The 19,881-nt window shown below is 40.3% G+C and overlaps 1 protein-coding gene across 1 annotated transcript in view; it reads right to left on the reverse strand.

The window, feature by feature from the left end:
• Nucleotides 1-72: 72 nt before the first annotated feature.
• LOC127579048 (uncharacterized) overlaps nucleotides 73-19,881 on the reverse strand; it is a 27,613-nt gene continuing 7,804 nt past the window's right edge. The window contains exons 5-12 of the mRNA XM_052031680.1: nucleotides 13,444-13,498; nucleotides 13,220-13,363; nucleotides 11,680-11,746; nucleotides 7,826-7,955; nucleotides 6,900-7,008; nucleotides 6,001-6,119; nucleotides 4,980-5,184; nucleotides 73-2,349 (exon numbers count right to left, since the gene is read on the reverse strand). Coding sequence (XP_051887640.1) covers nucleotides 2,174-2,349; nucleotides 4,980-5,184; nucleotides 6,001-6,119; nucleotides 6,900-7,008; nucleotides 7,826-7,955; nucleotides 11,680-11,746; nucleotides 13,220-13,363; nucleotides 13,444-13,498 — 1,005 coding nt within the window. The 3' untranslated portion in view covers nucleotides 73-2,173. The remainder of the gene's footprint in view (nucleotides 2,350-4,979; nucleotides 5,185-6,000; nucleotides 6,120-6,899; nucleotides 7,009-7,825; nucleotides 7,956-11,679; nucleotides 11,747-13,219; nucleotides 13,364-13,443; nucleotides 13,499-19,881) is intronic.

A 19,881-nucleotide genomic window follows, 5' to 3' on the forward strand; every position in this document is an offset into this window, starting at 1 on the left:
CAGTGGCCCCGAGAAACTTAATGTGCATATGGCACTGAAAAAAATACTACAGATAGATACAGAGACTTTGGCAAATTTATTTCAAGTTGCAAGGTTTCAATTCTTGCCGGGAAGATCATTCTGAGTCATTAGGACCTCAAGCCTTTGTTGGTCATTTTGGGGCCAATGTCTACTACTCCAATATCATCCTCCTATCTCAGTATGACAATGACGTTGCATACAGAGCATCCAAAATGACGCAATAGATCCTTTGTGAAGGATTCTACTTTACAAAAAAAGCCAAAACAGAGAAACAGTTAATGTTTCAGGTTGAACAGAGAAAAGTTTTTACCCTACAGGTAGTGGAAGACAGTGTCCCTGTAACAGTAATGGAAAAAGTTGTAGCTGCACAAGCACCCCAATTTTGAGGCTAAATGTCTGATTAAATATGGACGGACTGAAGACATGAAGCTGTTTCACTGAAGACACTACAATTTGTCTACCAATCAAGGTTGCATTAAAATAGGGACAAGGGATAGTAACCCCAAGGAAATTGCAAAGCAGGATTATTTAAGAACTCATGCAGAACAATTGAATATGAAGTTGGTGACCTGGTGTAAACAAAAATTTAGAAGACTGCAGAGATACAGAATAGCAGACCACAGCCTCTGAAAGCATCAATTCAGGTATGGAAGTAGCCAACAAGATCCCATTCCATTAGATCATTATAGTGTGTGAAAAGAATGTGAACAATGTTTTCATATTAATACACAGCTATTCAAAGGGATTAGAAGTAAAAGGTGCAGTCATGCCCACTACAGAATAACCAGTAAACGATTTAAGATCCATCTTTCCCAGTTTTCCAGAATTCTTATCAGATAATTTAGAAATATTCAGACAGTTTGGATAATTTCAGTTTGAACAATTTATGAAAAACAAAATAAAGTCTTTTTGCACGTCTTACTGCCCAACCTCAGATGTGAGAATAAAAAGATCAGTCCACATGGTAAAAGAGGCATTAAAGAAACAGGTCGAATGAACATCACCAGACATCACCTTGCAGTATTTTCTCTAATCTGTACAACAATGACACACTTGACAACCCAAAATACTCCAAATTTCCTTAGAAGTAAAAGTGGAGGAAAGACATTTCAGAGCAAGCATCACAACTGCAAGAGGACATCTAATCTGCCTGGAGTTTGTACACAATATGCACAGAAAGTTCCAGAAAAACGTCTGTGAAGAAGCATTGAATAAAGTGCACACACTGAGCTCTGTCTCATGTGTATCAGTCTGTACATTGTGAAATATACTTCAGCGGATAAGAACTCATCGAACATATGTAGCTCGAACGGTTGATGTAAAATTTCGTGTGCAAGTTCTTTTCTACAAATTTTTCAGGAGAGTCCAAGGAGGGAGAACAACTTGTACGCCACTGTGTAGATCACAAAGCTTTCTCAAACTGTAGTTGCTGCATTAGCTGGAGATACGTTTGGTCCACCATGTTGTCTTGGACATCAGTGGCTTTTACACAGGATTTTACAGTAAAAGGCTAAGAATGCACTGTGGTCTGTGGATTGAGTCACCACAATTAGTTGGAAAGAGATCAAATCATTTGTTAAAGATTTCATAAAAATTCAAATCAAACTTAATTATTTTCTGCACTGTTGATTATTCTGGCAGTGTCAATAATACCAAGCAAGCAGAGGTGTCAGTGCATTTGTAATATCTGCACAGCAACTGATACTGCTGTTCTAATGTAATATATTCAAACAGTATTTGCATGCTGATTATATAAACTTATGCAGTTCTCTGAATGGAGATCCAAGTTCTTCATATTGGTTGGGACCAGATGATCAGCAATTTCTTTCATCTGCTTTAAACCAAAGCAGGATTAGATCATCCACCTCCTCGCAAAATCTAGTTCCATGTTTCACATTTATTTTCTTAGTAATTCTCCAATTCTGTTAAAATTGCAGCTGAACCTTCATTTAAAATGTGGTTTCATTGTAAAATCCAGACAAATGGCCTCGTTCACAGTATTTTACAATGCCCACTAGATTGTTTGATAAAATACCGGAGCAATTGATAACTTTCGTTGCATTGCTGTTGGACTGGTCCTTCAGTGTAACAAAGGCCATTTCCATTTGCTTATTACCTGGCACAGCATCACTCAGCCTTTTGATCTCATGAGTCACTTATACAGACACATCCTCGGGCTCCAATACATGCACATGTAGGCATCACAGAAAAGTCTTTTGGCAAATCCATCGAGCTGCTTCAGGTTGGTATAAGCCAGCTTTTCCTCTGACATCAGCAGGTAATCACCTATTTGTGGACAAGCTGTAATCTCTGGAATATTCTCGTCATCTAAGGTAGACAGAACAGGTTGGTCAGTGGGGGGAAAAGCTTGCATCTGTCTGCGAACTAAAATGTGATGGTTTAAATGTAAAGAATTTTTGTTTTCAATTATCTATGGGCTAAATTTCAGACTAAGTACCACTTTGGAGTAAGCAGAGAAAGTAGATGGAAGCAGTAGGTCTACATGTGTGACAGGCAAGTTCCAAATACAGTAAAACTCCAATAACCTACAATCTTAATGTTCGGAAATCCCAATGGTTCTGCATCCAACTCACCAGGTCCCGCTTCCCATGCTGCCTTTAAACTCACATGGGCTTCGTTCCCACGCTCCTTTTAAATTCACTGGGGCCTTGTTTCCCATGTTCCCTTTAAGCTCACCAAGTTCACCAGCAAACTTAGAATGAAAGAATTTTACAGCACAGAAACAGCCCGACTTGCCCATGCCGACCATGATGCCAACTTATACTCATCCCATTTGCCTGCATTAGGTCTGTTTTCTCCTATGCAAGTCCAAATGCCTTTTAAACACTGCAAGTGTATCTGCCTCTACCACTCCTCTGGCAGCTCATGCCAGATAACCAACACCCTCTGTGGAAAATCATACTTATTGGATGTCCTTTAAATGTCTCCCCTCTCCTTAAACTATGCCCTCTAGTTCTAGACTTCCCCCATCCTGGGGAAGACCACCAATCCCGTCTATGCCCCTCATAATTTTATAAACCTCTAGAAGGTCATCACACACTTGTCATATCTAAAAGAAAAAGTGTCGTTATCTTATTAGGAGTAATATCGAACAGTCCAGAACAGCATCAATGTCCCCAGGGTGCCTGAGTTTTATTGCAATTTAAAAACCCCGTGCTTGAAGAGCAAAATATTTCATGTAATATATCACAGTAGGAGAAATTTTCAAAAGCATGATCTTTATTGAGTCAAATTATCCAAGTTTGAGGCTTTACTTAAAATGCAAAGCTCATTTTACTTCATGAAATGTCTCTAAGATGTACCAGAAAGCTTCTTCAACATTAAAAAAAAATGCTTTCTTAAACAGAGTAGTCACCTTCACAACAGAGAAGGTCCCAAAACAGCTATCAGGCAGAGAAGCAAATAGTCTGATTTTAGTTGAGGGTTAAATATGGGAAAGGACATTTGGAGAACCCCATGATCTGTGAACAGTGCTACTCTATGACTACCTGAAAGCTAGAATAAGGCCCAGTTAAAAATCTGAGAGATGCCACCTATGACAAAGCTCTTTCAGTACTGTAGCCCACATTATACGCTCAAGTCGAGACACAAGAGACTGCAGATGCTAGAATCTGAAGCAAACAATCTGCTGGGGGAACTCAGCAGATTGAGCTGCATCTGGGAGAGGAGGGGAGGAATTGTTGATGTTTTAGACCAAAACCCTGTGGTTCATCTTGAGGATTACTTTTAAAGCAAAATGAAAAAAATGTTCTTATCTAATGCAATGTAGAACCCGAATATATTACCCCATCTTTACAGAATCTGACATGCTGTTGAATGTGGCAAATTAAACCCATTATTTAATCTGCATCTAGTAACAATAGATTTAGCAAAAACATAAGCTGGCAAGGGGTGTTGGAACCTCTGACCTGATTTCCAGAGTCTGTAGAACTGGATTCTAATTTGAATGTTTAATACCAAGAGACACCAATGCAGCATACAGAGAGCTCCCATATTTAGTGAGTCGTGTGAATAATGCTACCAAAAAATGGCTGCTTCAAAACATGATCAACTAGTTCTTATCCTCCACACATTTTACTCCTATTACAGGCTGTTAATGACGACGTTAGTCAGATTTGGATGCAAGTGGAGGGCAAAGAAATATTAAAGTACATAGATTAGGCAACTTGGAAAATGGCCATTTGGCCCAACCAGACCAAACTGGCATTTATGCTTTACTTACACTTCCTGCTGCCTTACCTTAAGGGGAAGTTACTACTGAAATACAAGCTCCCCCCTCCCTGGCACACCCTGCAGTTAGCAAACATAGACTCCCCTACGCATACTGGTCATGCTGTACATACTGTATGCTCTGTCTACTGCTGCCTTTCTTATCTTAGAGTATTATAATGTCACTACTGAAAACAGCCCACCTTGCCGTTTAACAAACATTAACTTAATGAATCTTCACTATAACAAAGGGTTATATTTAGTTTAATTTGTCACATAAAGGTTTAGTTCACTCCAATGGAACATATTTGGACACTGTCTATCAAACGCAGGTTGGGGATAACCAATGATGTTTAATAGTCTTGCTGATTGGGTTAAATTGGAGTGTATGAAATAAACTATTGAAAATGGGAAAGACTCTTGAGCTCCTGCACACTTCCATCTGGCAATGATAACCACTGGATGAATGATTTGTAAGGCTCAGCTTGTCAAAGAAAGAGAGGTTTACTATTGATTTACTGCATTCTTAGCAGGAGATTTGAGGAACTTCTGACTTCTTTTCTTACCATCTACAGCACTTGGTATTTCCTGATAAAGAGAAGGATTTACTGTACCACCTGCTACGTGAATTTTCACACAACAAAGGTTCTTTAGGTACCTTAGCCCTTGTGTTAACCAGAAGGGAGACCAATATACTTCGTGTGTGTGATGCAATCAATAGAACTTACCAATTCGATCAGCCATGCTGTCAAAGAATACCCATGAATATTTGCCGGATCCATATTTCACAAAGGAAACATAGTGGCTGGTTTCAATACAAAGTACAGCAAACAATTCCATCTTGTGTCGTGGAAAAGGGGCTTTAATGGACACATTGTTCGGAGAAGGAAATTTTCTGAATTGGTGGTCCTTCCTCTTCTTGTGGGAATGAACCTGTGAAATATTCCAAAACAAAATATAATAATGGAGACAAAGTGGGATTCAATGTAGTTTTTGATCCGTAAACAATGTAAAATTGGAGCATTTGATGTCTCTGGGCCTGTACGCGATGAGAGTTCAGAAGGATGAGGGGGATCTCATCGAAGCCTACTGGATACTGAAAGGTCTGATTAGAGTGGACATGAAGAGGATGTTTCCATTATTCGGAGAATAGGATCCAAGGGCACAGCCTCAGAATAAAGGGATGTCCCTTTAAAACTGAGATGGAGGAATTTCTTCAGCTGGAGGGTGGTGAATCTGTGGAGGGTGTATTTAAGGCAGAGATTGATGGGTTCTTGACTGGTAAGGGGGTTAAGGGTTACGGGGAGAAGGCAGGAGAATGGGGTTGAGAGGAAAAAAAAAATCAGCCATGATTGAAACGCGGAGCAGGCTGTATAGCCTAATTCTGCTCCCATATCTTATGGTAAAATGCATTAGAGAATCCCTATTAGTATGAAGTGCAAAACTTCTCACATTTAAAACTGATTGTTGGATTCACCAAGGAAATCCGTACTAGGGAAATTACTGTTTCAGATATTACTTGGACCAACTCTAACATGACCACCTAGCCTTTCCTGAAGCTCACAAAAGACCAACTTCTGTACCAACTGTTGGCCGGGTGTAAATCAGTACCCATTGTGGCTTTTCACATTGGATCTTGGAGTGCAGCGATCTGAGAGTGGCCTGGATTCACACCCAGATTTTAGGTTTGAAAAGACTGCAGTATAATTGTTTTAGTACCCAATTTATCTGCCTATACTTAATCCATACCTGGTTGTTGCAAGTGTTGCAGTACTGTTTTATAGCACCCGGACTAAGCATTGGATCCAGAAGGCACTGAGCACATTCGTATTCTGCTACCACTCCACAAATGAAGCACTGCCTCAGAGCTGCAAGGAAGAAACAAGACTGCCATATTCTTCAAACACACAGATTTAGTCATCGGATCTGGCAAGTTTGGTCTTACTGCACCCGTACTAGTGTGGCAGTTGTACAATAGCACAGTGGTTATGTTACTTGACTATCTAGAGGCAATTTTGACAATTCAAATCCAACTATTTGGAATGAAATCAGTGTCAGCAACTGAAAATTGATGGTTGTTAAAACCATCAGGTTCACTGAAGGAAATCTGCCACCCGCACACAGTGATCTTTTGCTGACTACAGATCCACACCAATGTGGGTGGCATTTCAGGAGGCCTAGCTTGCCATTCAGTTGCATCAGTTAGCAGTTCTAACGTTTTCTGTACCCATTATGAAGGTAGCATGGCGCAGTGTAAACATTTAAAGTAATCAGCTCACCAACTTCTTCAACAATTAACGGCAACCTTGCCAATGACATCCACATCTCTTGAACAAATAAGGTAGATAGGTGTACATAACTGGGTGAGTCAGTTAGAGACTCACAGTACAAAATGTGACTCTAATACTATTTCAATCACTACTGCTTGTAGGACCCAAACAGGGGTAACTTAGAACAGAAACAACCTGTGCTCACTGGCCATGCTGTACGTGTGCTTCCTCTCTCAAAGCAGAAGCACTGGCAGCTGGGTGCTCATAGTCATTTACCGATATTAATCCACTTGCACATTTACACACCATCGTGCCAAAGGGCAGTATGTGTCCTTATGACACAATTGACTTAATTATAAACATGCAGCCAGTACTTACTGTTATTGAGTAAATCTGTAATGTCTAGTTCTAGCGAGGGCATGATTTCCGTGAACATTTTAAACTGTTTTCCAAACCTTGGCATCTGCACCAATAGGCATGACGGGATCTGAAATGGAAACACCAGCGGAACTTTGGTAACAACTGGCCACTCAAGATCACACAGGTAGAAAGCAAAGTATGATAACACTCCATATTGCCCCAATATTCCTTAATTCCAGAACTCCACCTTCAACACACCTAACATCCATCTAGAATGTTATATATTGCACACAACAGTGTCCATTATTCCCATTTTAATCTCAATTTACTGGCAGTTATGTGAAGTGGAGCAACAGGGAGAAAAGGTGGTGCTTGACACGGAATTGAACCCACATTGTCAAAAAGGGGACCTTGATCCCATTGGTTGGCGCATTGCTCAAACTCCGACCAAAATGAGAGAATGACAATAGTGTATTACAACAGTCTATTGACAAGAATGAAATCCACTACAATACACCAAGACAGCACATTACAACTTCCCTCGTTTGGCAAAAAAGCTTTATAAGTCAGGAGTACATTAGAGTCCCGAGTTACTGACAGATCAGGTTTTGATGAATGCTAGTACTGTTGTTGTATGCTTAGTCACCTTAACTCAAACTCACAATTCATTTTGTAGCCCCAAATGCTCAACGATTACACTACCTGTTCAGAATTCATATTTTTTTTTTACAGAACAAAAGAAAAAAAAAGCAGACTCTCCTTAATTTCTTAATGGGTATTTATGGGTTTCAAAACAAAAGTTAATTCTAGGCAAGTCACTCAGCAATAATGAAGTGAAATTAAGATTAATAAAAATTTCCAGTGAAACTCTTTTTTAGGAAGACGATACAGTTAACAAATAAGAGAAGAACAAGTTACAATTTTGAAAAGAGACAGCAACCAACCTCCTCAAATTTCAGGTCACAGGAGAGGAAGGACCTCTCGAGGAGAAACTGTACCGTCGGCACTTTCACTTTGTCATCTTTCTCCAGGATTATCTGGTAACAGTTGCTCTCCTGAATTTTCTCGCCTGACCTGAAGAGTGCACGTGAAGAATAACATTGTACAAATCTCTTGGATTCATATCAGTAAAAATGTCATTGTTTAATTTTACAGCCATCAGTACAGTAACTAGAAAAAAAAAGTGGTATTATAGTTAAAAGGAGTTAGGATTTGCACATAGAAAATGCATATTGTAAGACGACCAATTTTGGTCCAAATCACTGAGGAAGCATCAGAAGGAAAGAGCAATGTTGAGGACAGAGTCCTCATAAGAAGCTTGTTGCTGCTCCAGGATTGCTTGCTCGCCTGTTTTGAAAATTTGTACGGTCACTGAAAAAGAACTCTGTAGTTAAAATCCCAGTAAAAATTATGAGAACTGAAAATGCAACAGCTAACCTTCAGTGTAGTGCTCCTATAACTATTTAATCTGATTCATTCCTTTTTAAAAAAAAACAAACATAGCTGGGGATTATTTTGGTTTCAAAACTACACTGGCAAGGGATTAGTTCCCCCTCTTTTTCATGTTGAATAACTAGTCTCTTTACTGTCAGTATTTCATTGTACAATTTACTCACTAGCTGGGTCATGAATTTCAGTTGTTCATAAGTTCAGTTATGTTACATAGAACGTTACAGCACAGTACAGGCTCTTCGGCCCACAATGTTGTGCCGACATTTTATCCTGCTCTAAGATCTATCTAACCCTTCCCTCCCACACAGATAGACACATGAATGATAAGGAAATGGAGGGCTAAGTGTCTCTTAAATGTCCCTAATGTATCTGTCCCCACAACCTCTGCCAGCAGTGCATTCCATGCACCCACCACTCTCTGTGTAAAAAAAAAACTTACCCCTGACATCCCCCTTATATCTTCCTCCAATCACCTTAAAATTATACCCCCTTGTGTTAACCATTGTCACCCTGGGAAAAAAAAAGTCTCTGGCTACTTGATTTATGCCTCTTATCATCTTGTACACCTCTATCAAGTTACCTCTCATCCTCCTCCTCTCCAAAGAGGAGAGCCCCAGCTCACTCAACCTATCCTCATAGGACATGCTCTCCAATCCAGGCAGCATCCTGGTAAATCTCCTCTGCACCCCCTCTAAAGCTTCCACATCCTTCCTATAATGAGGCGACCAGAATTGAACACAATACTCCAAGTGTGGTCTGACCAGAGTTCTATAGAGCTGCAACATTACCTCACGGCTCTTGAACTCATTAGCCCGACTAATGAAGGCCAACACACCATACACCTTCTTACCTGTGCGGCAACCTTGAGGGATCTATGGACGTGGACCCCAAGATCCTTCTGTTCCTCTACACTACTAAGAATCCTACTATTAACCTTGAATTCTGCCTTCAAATTCGATCTCCTGAAGTGTATCACTTCACACTTTTCTGGGTTGAACTCCATTGGCCACTTCTCCGCCTAGTTCTACATGCTATCAATATCCTGTTGTAACCTACAGCAACCTTCTACACGATCCACACCACCATCAACCTTTGTATCATCAGCAAACTTACTAACCCACCCTTCCACATCCTCATCCAAGTCATTTATAAAAATCATAAAGAGCAGGGGTCCCAGAACAGATCCCTGTGGAACACCACTGGTCACTGACCTCCAGGCAGAATACGCTCCATCTACCACCACTCCGCCTTCTATGAGCGAGCCAATTCTGAATCCACACAGCCAAGTTTCCCAGGATCCCATGCCTCCTGACTTTCTGAATGAGCCTTCCATTATGAAAATTATCAAACGCCTTACTAAAATCCATGTACATCGCATCCGCTGCTCTACCTTCGTCAATGTGCTTTGTCGCATCCTCAAAGAATTCAATCAGGCTCATGAGGCACGACCTGCCCCTCAAAGCCATGCTGACTGTTCCTAATCAGCCTATGATTCTCCAAATGCCCATAAATCCTGTCTCTAAGAATCTTCTCCAGTAATTTTCCCACCACTGAAGTAAGACTCACTGGTCTGTAATTCCCAGGGTTATCCCTACTCCCTTTTTTGAACAAAGGAACAACATTTGCCACCCTCCAATCATCTGGCAGTACTCCTGTGACCAGTGTCACACTGTTGCCTAGTACCAGGTCCAGAATGGCCTCTCCTCTAGTCAGCCTGTCCATGTACTGTCAGGAATCCTTCCTGGACACACCTAACAAACTCAGCCCCATCACTAAGGAGGTGCCAATCAATATTAGGGAAGTTGAAGTCACCCATGACAACAACCCTTCTGTTTTTGCACATCTCCAAAATCTGCCTCCCGATCTGCTCCTCAGCGTCTCTGCTGCTATTGGGGAATCTGTAGAATACTCCCAATAGAGTGATCGCTCCCTTCCTGTTTCTGACTTCCACCCACACAGACTCAGTAGACAATCCCTCCAGGACATGCTCCCTTTCTACAGCTATGACACTGTCCCTGATTAGCTAAGCCACTCCCCCACCTCTTTTACCTCCGTCCCTGTCCCTTCTGAAAAATCTAAACCCCGGAATATCCAGCAGCCATTCCTGCCCTTGCGACAGCCAAGTCTCTGTGATGGCCACCACGTCATAGTTCCACGTACTTACCCATGCTCTAAGTTCATCACCCTTATTCCTGATACTTCTTGCATTAAAGTAGACACACTTTTCAGCCCATCCAACTGACTGCAATTTTGCCCTTTCAAATGCCTATCCTTCCTCACAGTCTTTCTACACCCTGCATCTACTTGTACACTAAATGCACCAACCTCTGGTTCCCATCCCCCTGCTAAACTAGTTTAAACCCTCCCCAACAGTTATAGCAAACCTGCCCGCAAGAATATTGGTCCCCCTCCAGTTCAGGTGACAAAATATTAATCAGTCATGAGGACTGATGAAGTTAGAAAACAGAATTACATCTATAACTAAACATATACAGGCCTGTTGCCAAGTCCAGAGACAAAGATATCAATTATTCAAGATCATCAGGGCATCCAAGCTGACACAGGACATGAAATAAATCCTCTCCTGTAAAGGAGCAAGAGATGTGTTCCAGCACCTGAAGTTACACTATTTTGTTCTGTGTAATGACAAAAGTGTTCAACAAACCAATTTTCTTACTATAGAACAAATACTTAAAAAGGGAAACTCTAGGCTGAACTGTGGGACAGCTAGTGACACAAAAATACCTCTCCATAACAATAACAGATTAAAGGAACTATTTTCAGCTTGATTTCTTTCTCTATAGAAATGAGAGATGTTTGGAAATTGAAGGTAGAATGTGTGTGAAGATCATAATTACCCTTCATTTTAAAATTATCACACAAACTCCAAGTGAAAGCAATATTCAGGTTAAAAATTAGTCTACTGGTGCCAGGATCAATTGAAAGCCTATGCTGAGACCCTAACTTAGTCTGTCAAACTATACTGAGGTTGACAATAGATATCCAGTGGGTAGGAGTTGGAACAAAAAACAGAACAGTGGAAGAACTCTGTGGGTCAAGCAGCATTTGTGGAATCAAAAGGTGAACGCCAATGTTTCGGGTCGGGACCCTGCATCAGTCCCGATGTAGGGTTTTGACCCGAAACATCAACATAAACCCTTTGCTTCCACGGAGGCTGCTTGACCCACTGAGTTCTCCCAGCATTGTTTTTTATTCCAGATTACAGCAACTGTAGTCTCTTCCAAGTAGGAGCTGGGTTGGTTTAATTGAGATGAACTGAGCGCGAATGAGGTCCAAAGTATCTACAAATAAATGTCAGAATTTAAAAAAAAACACAAAAAATTACCTGATCTTTAGCAGAGGATCAACTGCCAGAACCTCATGCAACAGGACATTGATAAATTCTTCTGGATCTAAAATGCAAAAAATCAGATGTGTTCATGTTGCATGAACTGAGCTAATCACCTTAGTTCTAGTTATTTACAATAGTTCAGCGAGACAGGCATTGACAAATTGAACACTGTACATTCTGATTTGCAACAGGCACATGATAGAACTGAAATAATGTTTTGTATGTAAAAATGTAGGCAAACCTCTATGGCAACACAATATAATTGGTGTTGAATAACCTGCAGTTATAAATACAATATCATTCAAAGATTAAAAAAAAGAATGTTTATTATATGTGGAGTATAATTCAAGAGTTTGCTAATAGGTCGTTCTGGTCAATACCTGTACATTGCAAATGACTGCCAATTTTGTTTTAAATTACCCTTTTGCAATGAATGTTAGACACAATCCAGAAAGAAAATATCCCCCCTAAGTAAGTACATAGGTGAGAAATCAAAAGGAAAAATCTAAAAAGATCTAATTTATCAGATCAATTTTGGAATGCTACAATTCTGAAGATCCTTATTTTGGTTAAACATGCTGGATTTTTAAAAATATTTAACATAAAAGGGACATAAATTGTAACAGATAACCAGATTGCTAGATAAAAAAAACAAAGATTAAATTTTATAGTTGTACAATATGAAAGTAGTATATCTACAATATAAAAACTGGTTAGGTAAAGTTAGATACATAGATAAGTCAACAACCAAGTGCTCCAAATAGTGGGCTCAGTATATGCCACAATACCACAGGGTTAGAAGTTAAAATTTAAACAAGCTTAACTTTTCCCAGGACGAATGCTATGTTTTATTATCCTATTGTTTAGGTCAAAACAAACCATCCTTTACAGAGAGTTAACAAAGTGGGAGAAAAAAGTGCAGTCATCGCCCATTAATGTGTTCTCCCTCTGCACCTACTTACACCCTCAAATCAAGAACTCCAATGCTGACAGCTGGCATATTAACTGAATCTATTAGGAACTAAAGATTGCACAAATAACTGGATTCTATGTCCAGAGGAACAACTGGAAGTGCAATTATCTAATAAGCCATCAAAAATAGCCATTAAGAAACAATTCCACTTGTGCAAATTCAGTCCAAATAAACTATATAAACGGGTTGGGTAAATTGGATTAACTGCATAAATTGGTTGGAGAGGATGGAGGTGCCTCAGTAATTTGCAAACAGCGAAGACATCCACAGGATTTTCAGTGCTATCGACAGCCCAGATGCACAAGAGTACTAACCAACAGAACCTGGAACAGGGATATATAATCAGAGAGAGAAGCAAATCAGTGCTCATTAGAAGGAACACTTCAAAACCTCCTTAAACACCACTTTGTTCTTGATATGAGCATCTTTGTCTCCATTCCACAAGTCGATTTGGACCAGCCTTGTTGCCATTCCTGATTGACAAAAGATCAAGGAGACCACATTGCTACTCAAGAAAATTAGGAGAATGTTTGTTACTTAACAAAAAAATAAAATAGTTACCCTTCTCTGCTGAAATAAACGTGTCACATCCTAATAGCTTCCTCAATTTCATCACCTTCTCTGCATTCACAAACCCAGTCCTAGGATCAAAGTATTTGTTGGTTAACCCTTGGCGTCTTGAATATTTATTTAATAATCCGGATCCTAGATTACAGAGAAAATTACAAAAGTGTAACATTTCAGAACACTTCTACACTAACCATTTACCTGCCCTCATGTCTCACCAAGGCAGAACCATGTGTTGGCTTGCAATCTCAAGTTCAGATAAATTTCCAGTAACTGAATCACATTTCAAGATGAACTGGAAAGAATGTTACACTGTTTTGTTTAGGCATCACTGCACAAATCAACGATAAACTGGAATTTTCCCCACTTGGACTAGAAGGATTTAATCTGTGTCTTGATTAAAAAGGGTCAATTCTCAGAATCCGACTTTCCTGATGACATCAAAAGGTCGGTGAACGTCAGACAATGAGTGGCTGGAGACGCACAAGATTCTGCAGATGCTGGAATCGGGAGCAACACACACACACACAAAATGCTGGAGGAACTGCTGGAGGTCAGGCAGCACCTCGTGGAGGGGGGTAAGAAATAAACAGTCGACGTTTCGGGTTGAGACCCTTCATCAGGATCCTGATGAAGGGTCTTGACCCGAAACGTCGACTGCTTATTTCCCCCCCCTCCACGAGGTGCTGCCTGACCTCCAGCAGTTCCTCCAGCATTTTGTGTGTGTGTGTTGCTCCCGATTCCAGCATCTGCAGAATCTTGTGCGTCTCCAGCCACTCATTGTCTGACGTTCACCGACCTTTTGATGTCATCAGGAAAGTCGGATTCTGAGAATTGACCCTTTTTAATCAAGACACAGATTAAATCCTTCTAGTCCAAGTGGGGAAAATTCCAGTTTATCGTTGATTTGTGAGTGATGCCTAAACAAAACAGTGTACATTCTTCCAGTTCATCTTGAAATGTGATTCAGTTACTGGAAATTTATCTGAACTTGAGATTGCAAGCCAACACATGGTTCTGCCTTGGTGAGACATGAGGGCAGGTAAATGGTTAGTGTAGAAGTGTTCTGAAATGTTACACTTTTGTAATTTTCTCTGTAATCTAGGATCCGGATTATTAAATAAATATTCAAGACGCAAGGGTTAACCAACAAATACTTTGATCCTAGGACTGGGTTTGTGAATGCAGAGAAGGTGATGAAATTGAGGAGCTATTAGGATGTGACACGTTTATTTCAGCAGAGAAGGGTAACTATTTATTTTTGTTAAGTAACAAACATTCTCCTAATTTTCTTGAGTAGCAATGTGGTCTCCTTGATCTTTTGTCAATCAGGAATGGCAACAAGGCTGGTCCAAATCGACTTGTGAATGGAGACAAAGATGCTCATATCAAGAACAAGTGGTGTTTAAGGAGGTTTTGAAGTGTTCCTTCTAATGAGCACTGATTTGCTTCTCTCTCTGATTATATATCCCTGTTCCAGGTTCTGTTGGTTAGTACTCTTGTGCATCTGGGCTGTCGATAGCACTGAAAATCCTGTGGATGTCTTCGCTGTTTTGCAAATTACTGAGGCACCTCCATCCTCTCCAACCAATTTATGCAGTTAATCCAATTTACCCAACCCGTTTATATAGTTTATTTGGGACTGAATTTGCACAGTGGAATTGTTTCTTAATGGCTATTTTTGATGGCTTATTAGATAATTGCACTTCCAGTTGTTCCTCTGGACATAGAATCCAGTTATTTGTGCAATCTTTAGTTCCTAATAGATTCAGTTAATATGCCAGCTGTCAGCATTGGAGTTCTTGATTTGAGGGTGTAAGTAGGTGCAGAGGGAGAACACATTAATGGGCGATGACTGCACTTTTTTCTCCCACTTTGTTAACTCTCTGTAAAGGATGGTTTGTTTTGACCTAAACAATAGGATAATAAACATAGCATTCGTCCTGGGAAAGTTAAGCTTGTTTAAATTTTAACTTCTAACCCTGTGGTATTGTGGCATATACTGAGCCCACTATTTGGAGCACTTGGTGTTGACTTATCTATGTATCTAACTTTACCTAACCAGTTTTTATATTGTAGATATACTACTTTCATATTGTACAACTATAAAATTTAATCTTTGTTTTTTTTATCTATAGCAATCTGGTTATCTGTTACAATTTATGTCCCTTTTATGTTAAATATTTTTAAAAATCCAGCATGTTTAACCAAAATAAGGATCTTCAGAATTGTAGCATTCCAAAATTGATCTGATAAATTAGATCTTTTTAGATTTTTTCCTTTTGATTTCTCACCTATGTACTTACTTAGGGGGGATATTTTCTTTCTGGATTGTGTCTAACATTCATTGCAAAAGGGTAATTTAAAACAAATTGGCAGTCATTTGCAATGTACAGGTATTGACCAGAACGACCTATTAGCAAACTCTTGAATTATACTCCACATATAATAAACTTCTTTTTTTTTATCTTTGAATGATATTGTATTTATAACTGCAGGTTATTCAACACCAATTATATTGTGTTGCCATAGAGGTTTGCCTACATTTTTACATACAAAACATTATTTCAGTTCTATCATGTGCCTGTTGCAAATCAGAATGTACAGTGTTCAATTTGTCAATGCCTGTCTCTCTGAACTATTGTAAATAACTAGAACTAAGGTGATTAGCTCAGTTCATGCAACATGAACACATCTGATTTTTTGCATTTTAGATCCAGAAGATTTATCAATGTCCTGTTGCATGAGGTTCTGGCAGTTGATCCTCTGCTAAAGATCAGGTAATTTTTTGTGTTTTTTTTTAAATTCTGACATTTATTTGTAGATACTTTGGACCTCATTCGCGCTCAGTTCATCTCAATTAAACCAACCCAGCTCCTACTTGGAAGAGACTACAGTTGCTGTAATCTGGAATAAAAAACAATGCTGGGAGAACTCAGTGGGTCAAGCAGCCTCCGTGGAAGCAAAGGGTTTATGTTGATGTTTCGGGTCAAACCCTACATCGGGACTGATGCAGGGTCCCGACCCGAACATTGGCGTTCACCTTTTGATTCCACAAATGCTGCTTGACCCACAGAGTTCTTCCACTGTTCTGTTTTTTGTTCCAACTCCTACCCACTGGATATCTATTGTCAACCTCAGTATAGTTTTGACAGACTAAGTTAGGGTCTCAGCATAGGCTTTCAATTGATCCTGGCACCAGTAGACTAATTTTTAACCTGAATATTGCTTTCACTTGGAGTTTGTGTGATAATTTTAAAATGAAGGGTAATTATGATCTTCACACACATTCTACCTTCAATTTCCAAACATCTCTCATTTCTATAGAGAAAGAAATCAAGCTGAAAATAGTTCCTTTAATCTGTTATTGTTATGGAGAGGTATTTTTGTGTCACTAGCTGTCCCACAGTTCAGCCTAGAGTTTCCCTTTTAAGTATTTGTTCTATAGTAAGAAAATGGTTTGTTGAACACTTTTGTCATTACACAGAACAAAATAGTGTAACTTCAGGTGCTGGAACACATCTCTTGCTCCTTTACAGGAGAGGATTTATTTCATGTCCTGTGTCAGCTTGGATGCCCTGATGATCTTGAATAATTGATATCTTTGTCTCTGGACTTGGCAACAGGCCTGTATATGTTTAGTTATAGATGTAATTCTGTTTTCTAACTTCATCAGTCCTCATGACTGATTAATATTTTGTCACCTGAACTGGAGGGGGACCAATATTCTTGCGGGCAGGTTTGCTATAACTTTGGGGAGGTTTAAACTAGTTTAGCAGGGGGATGGGAACGAGGTTGGTGCATTTAGTGTACAAGTAGATGCAGGGTGTAGAAAGACTGTGAGGAAGGATAGGCATTTGAAAGGGCAAAATTGCAGTCAGTTGGATGGGCTGAAAAGTGTGTCTACTTTAATGCAAGAAGTATCAGGAATAAGGGTGATGAACTTAGAGCATGGGTAAGTACGTGGAACTATGACGTGGTGGCCATCACAGAGACTTGGCTGTCGCAAGGGCAGAATGGCTGCTGGATATTCCGGGGTTTAGATTTTTCAGAAGGGACAGGGACGGAGGTAAAAGAGGTGGGGGAGTGGCTTAGCTAATCAGGGACAGTGTCATAGCTGTAGAAAGGGAGCATGTCCTGGAGGGATTGTCTACTGAGTCTGTGTGGGTGGAAGTCAGAAACAGGAAGGGAGCGATCACTCTATTGGGAGTATTCTACAGATTCCCCAATAGCAGCAGAGACGCTGAGGAGCAGATCGGGAGGCAGATTTTGGAGATGTGCAAAAACAGAAGGGTTGTTGTCATGGGTGACTTCAACTTCCCTAATATTGATTGGCACCTCCTTAGTGATGGGGCTGAGTTTGTTAGGTGTGTCAGGAAGGATTCCTGACAGTACATGGACAGGCTGACTAGAGGAGAGGCCATTCTGGACCTGGTACTAGGCAACAGTGTGACACTGGTCACAGGAGTACTGCCAGATGATTGGAGGGTGGCAAATGTTGTTCCTTTGTTCAAAAAAGGGAGTAGGGATAACCCTGGGAATTACAGACCAGTGAGTCTTACTTCAGTGGTGGGAAAATTACTGGAGAAGATTCTTAGAGACAGGATTTATGTGCATTTGGAGAATCATAGGCTGATTAGGAACAGTCAGCATGGCTTTGAGGGCAGGTCGTGCCTCATGAGCCTGATTGAATTCTTTGAGGATGCGACAAAGCACATTGACGAAGGTAGAGCAGCGGATGCGATGTACATGGATTTTAGTAAGGCGTTTGATAATTTTCATAATGGAAGGCTCATTCAGAAAGTCAGGAGGCATGGGATCCTGGGAAACTTGGCTGTGTGGATTCAGAATTGCTCGCTCATAGAAGGCGGAGTGGTGGTAGATGGAGCGTATTCTGCCTGGAGGTCAGTGACCAGTGGTGTTCCACAGGGATCTGTTCTGGGACCCTGCTCTTTATGATTTTTATAAATGACTTGGATGAGGATGTGGAAGGGTGGGTTAGTAAGTTTGCTGATGATACAAAGGTTGATGGTGGTGTGGATCTTGTAGAAGGTTTGCTGTAGGTTACAACAGATATTGATAGCATGTAGAACTAGGCGGAGAAGTGGCCAATGGAGTTCAACCCAGAAAAGTGTGAAGTGATACACTTCAGGAGATCGAATTTGAAGGCAGAATTCAAGGTTAATAGTAGGATTCTTAGTAGTGTAGAGGAACAGAAGGATCTTGGGGTCCACGTCCATAGATCCCTCAAGGTTGCCGCACAGGTAAGAAGGTGTATGGTGTGTTGGCCTTCATTAGTCGGGCTAATGAGTTCAAGAGCCGTGAGGTAATGTTGCAGCTCTATAGAACTCTGGTCAGACCACACTTGGAGTATTGTGTTCAATTCTGGTCGCCTCATTATAGGAAGGATGTGGAAGCTTTAGAGGGGGTGCAGAGGAGATTTACCAGGATGCTGCCTGGATTGGAGAGCATGTCCTATGAGTAGGTTGAGTGAGCTGGGGCTCTCCTCTTTGGAGAGGAGGAGGATGAGAGGTAACTTGATAGAGGTGTACAAGATGATAAGAGGCATAAATCAAGTAGCCAGAGACTTTTTTTTCCCAGGGTGACAATGGTTAACAAAGGGGGTATAATTTTAAGGTGATTGGAGGAAGATATAAGGGGGATGTCAGGGGTAAGTTTTTTTTTTACACAGAGAGTGGTGGGTGCATGGAATGCACTGCTGGCAGAGGTTGTGGGGACAGATACATTAGGGACATTTAAGTAGACACTTAGCCCTCCATTTCCTTATCATTCATGTGTCTATCTGTGTGGGAGGGAAGGGTTAGATAGATCTTAGAGCAGGATAAAATGTCGGCACAACATTGTGGGCCGAAGAGCCTGTACTGTGGCTGTAACGTTCTATGTAACATAACTGAACTTATGAACAACTGAAATTCATGACCCAGCTAGTGAGTAAATTGTACAATGAAATACTGACAGTAAAGAGACTAGTTATTCAACATGAAAAGAGGGGGAACTAATCCCTTGCCAGTGTAGTTTTGAAACCAAAATAATCCCCAGCTATGTTTGTTTTTTTAAAAAGGAATGAATCAGATTAAATAGTTATAGGAGCACTACACTGAAGGTTAGCTGTTGCATTTTCAGTTCTCATATTTTTACTGGGATTTAACTACAGATTTTTTTCAGTGACCGTACAAATTTTCAAAAACAGGCGAGCAAGCAATCCTGGAGCAGCAACAAGCTTTTATGAGGACTCTGTCCTCAACATTGCTCTTTCCTTCTGATGCTTCCTCAGTGATTTGGACCAAAATTGGTCGTCTTACAATATGCATTTTCTATGTGCAAATCCTAACTCCTTTTAACTATAATACCACTTTTTTTTTCTAGTTACTGTACTGATGGCTGTAAAATTAAACAATGACATTTTTACTGATATGAATCCAAGAGATTTGTACAATGTTATTCTTCACGTGCACTCTTCAGGTCAGGCGAGAAAATTCAGGAGAGCAACTGTTACCAGATAATCCTGGAGAAGATGACAAGTGAAAGTGCCGACGGTACAGTTTCTCCTCGAGAGGTCCTTCTCTCCTGTGACCTGAAATTTGAGGAGGTTGGTTGCTGTCTCTTTTCAAAATTGTAACTTGTTCTTCTCTTAT

This window comes from Pristis pectinata, chromosome 16 (genome assembly GCF_009764475.1).
Source record: "Pristis pectinata isolate sPriPec2 chromosome 16, sPriPec2.1.pri, whole genome shotgun sequence".
Lineage (NCBI taxonomy): Eukaryota > Metazoa > Chordata > Chondrichthyes > Rhinopristiformes > Pristidae > Pristis > Pristis pectinata.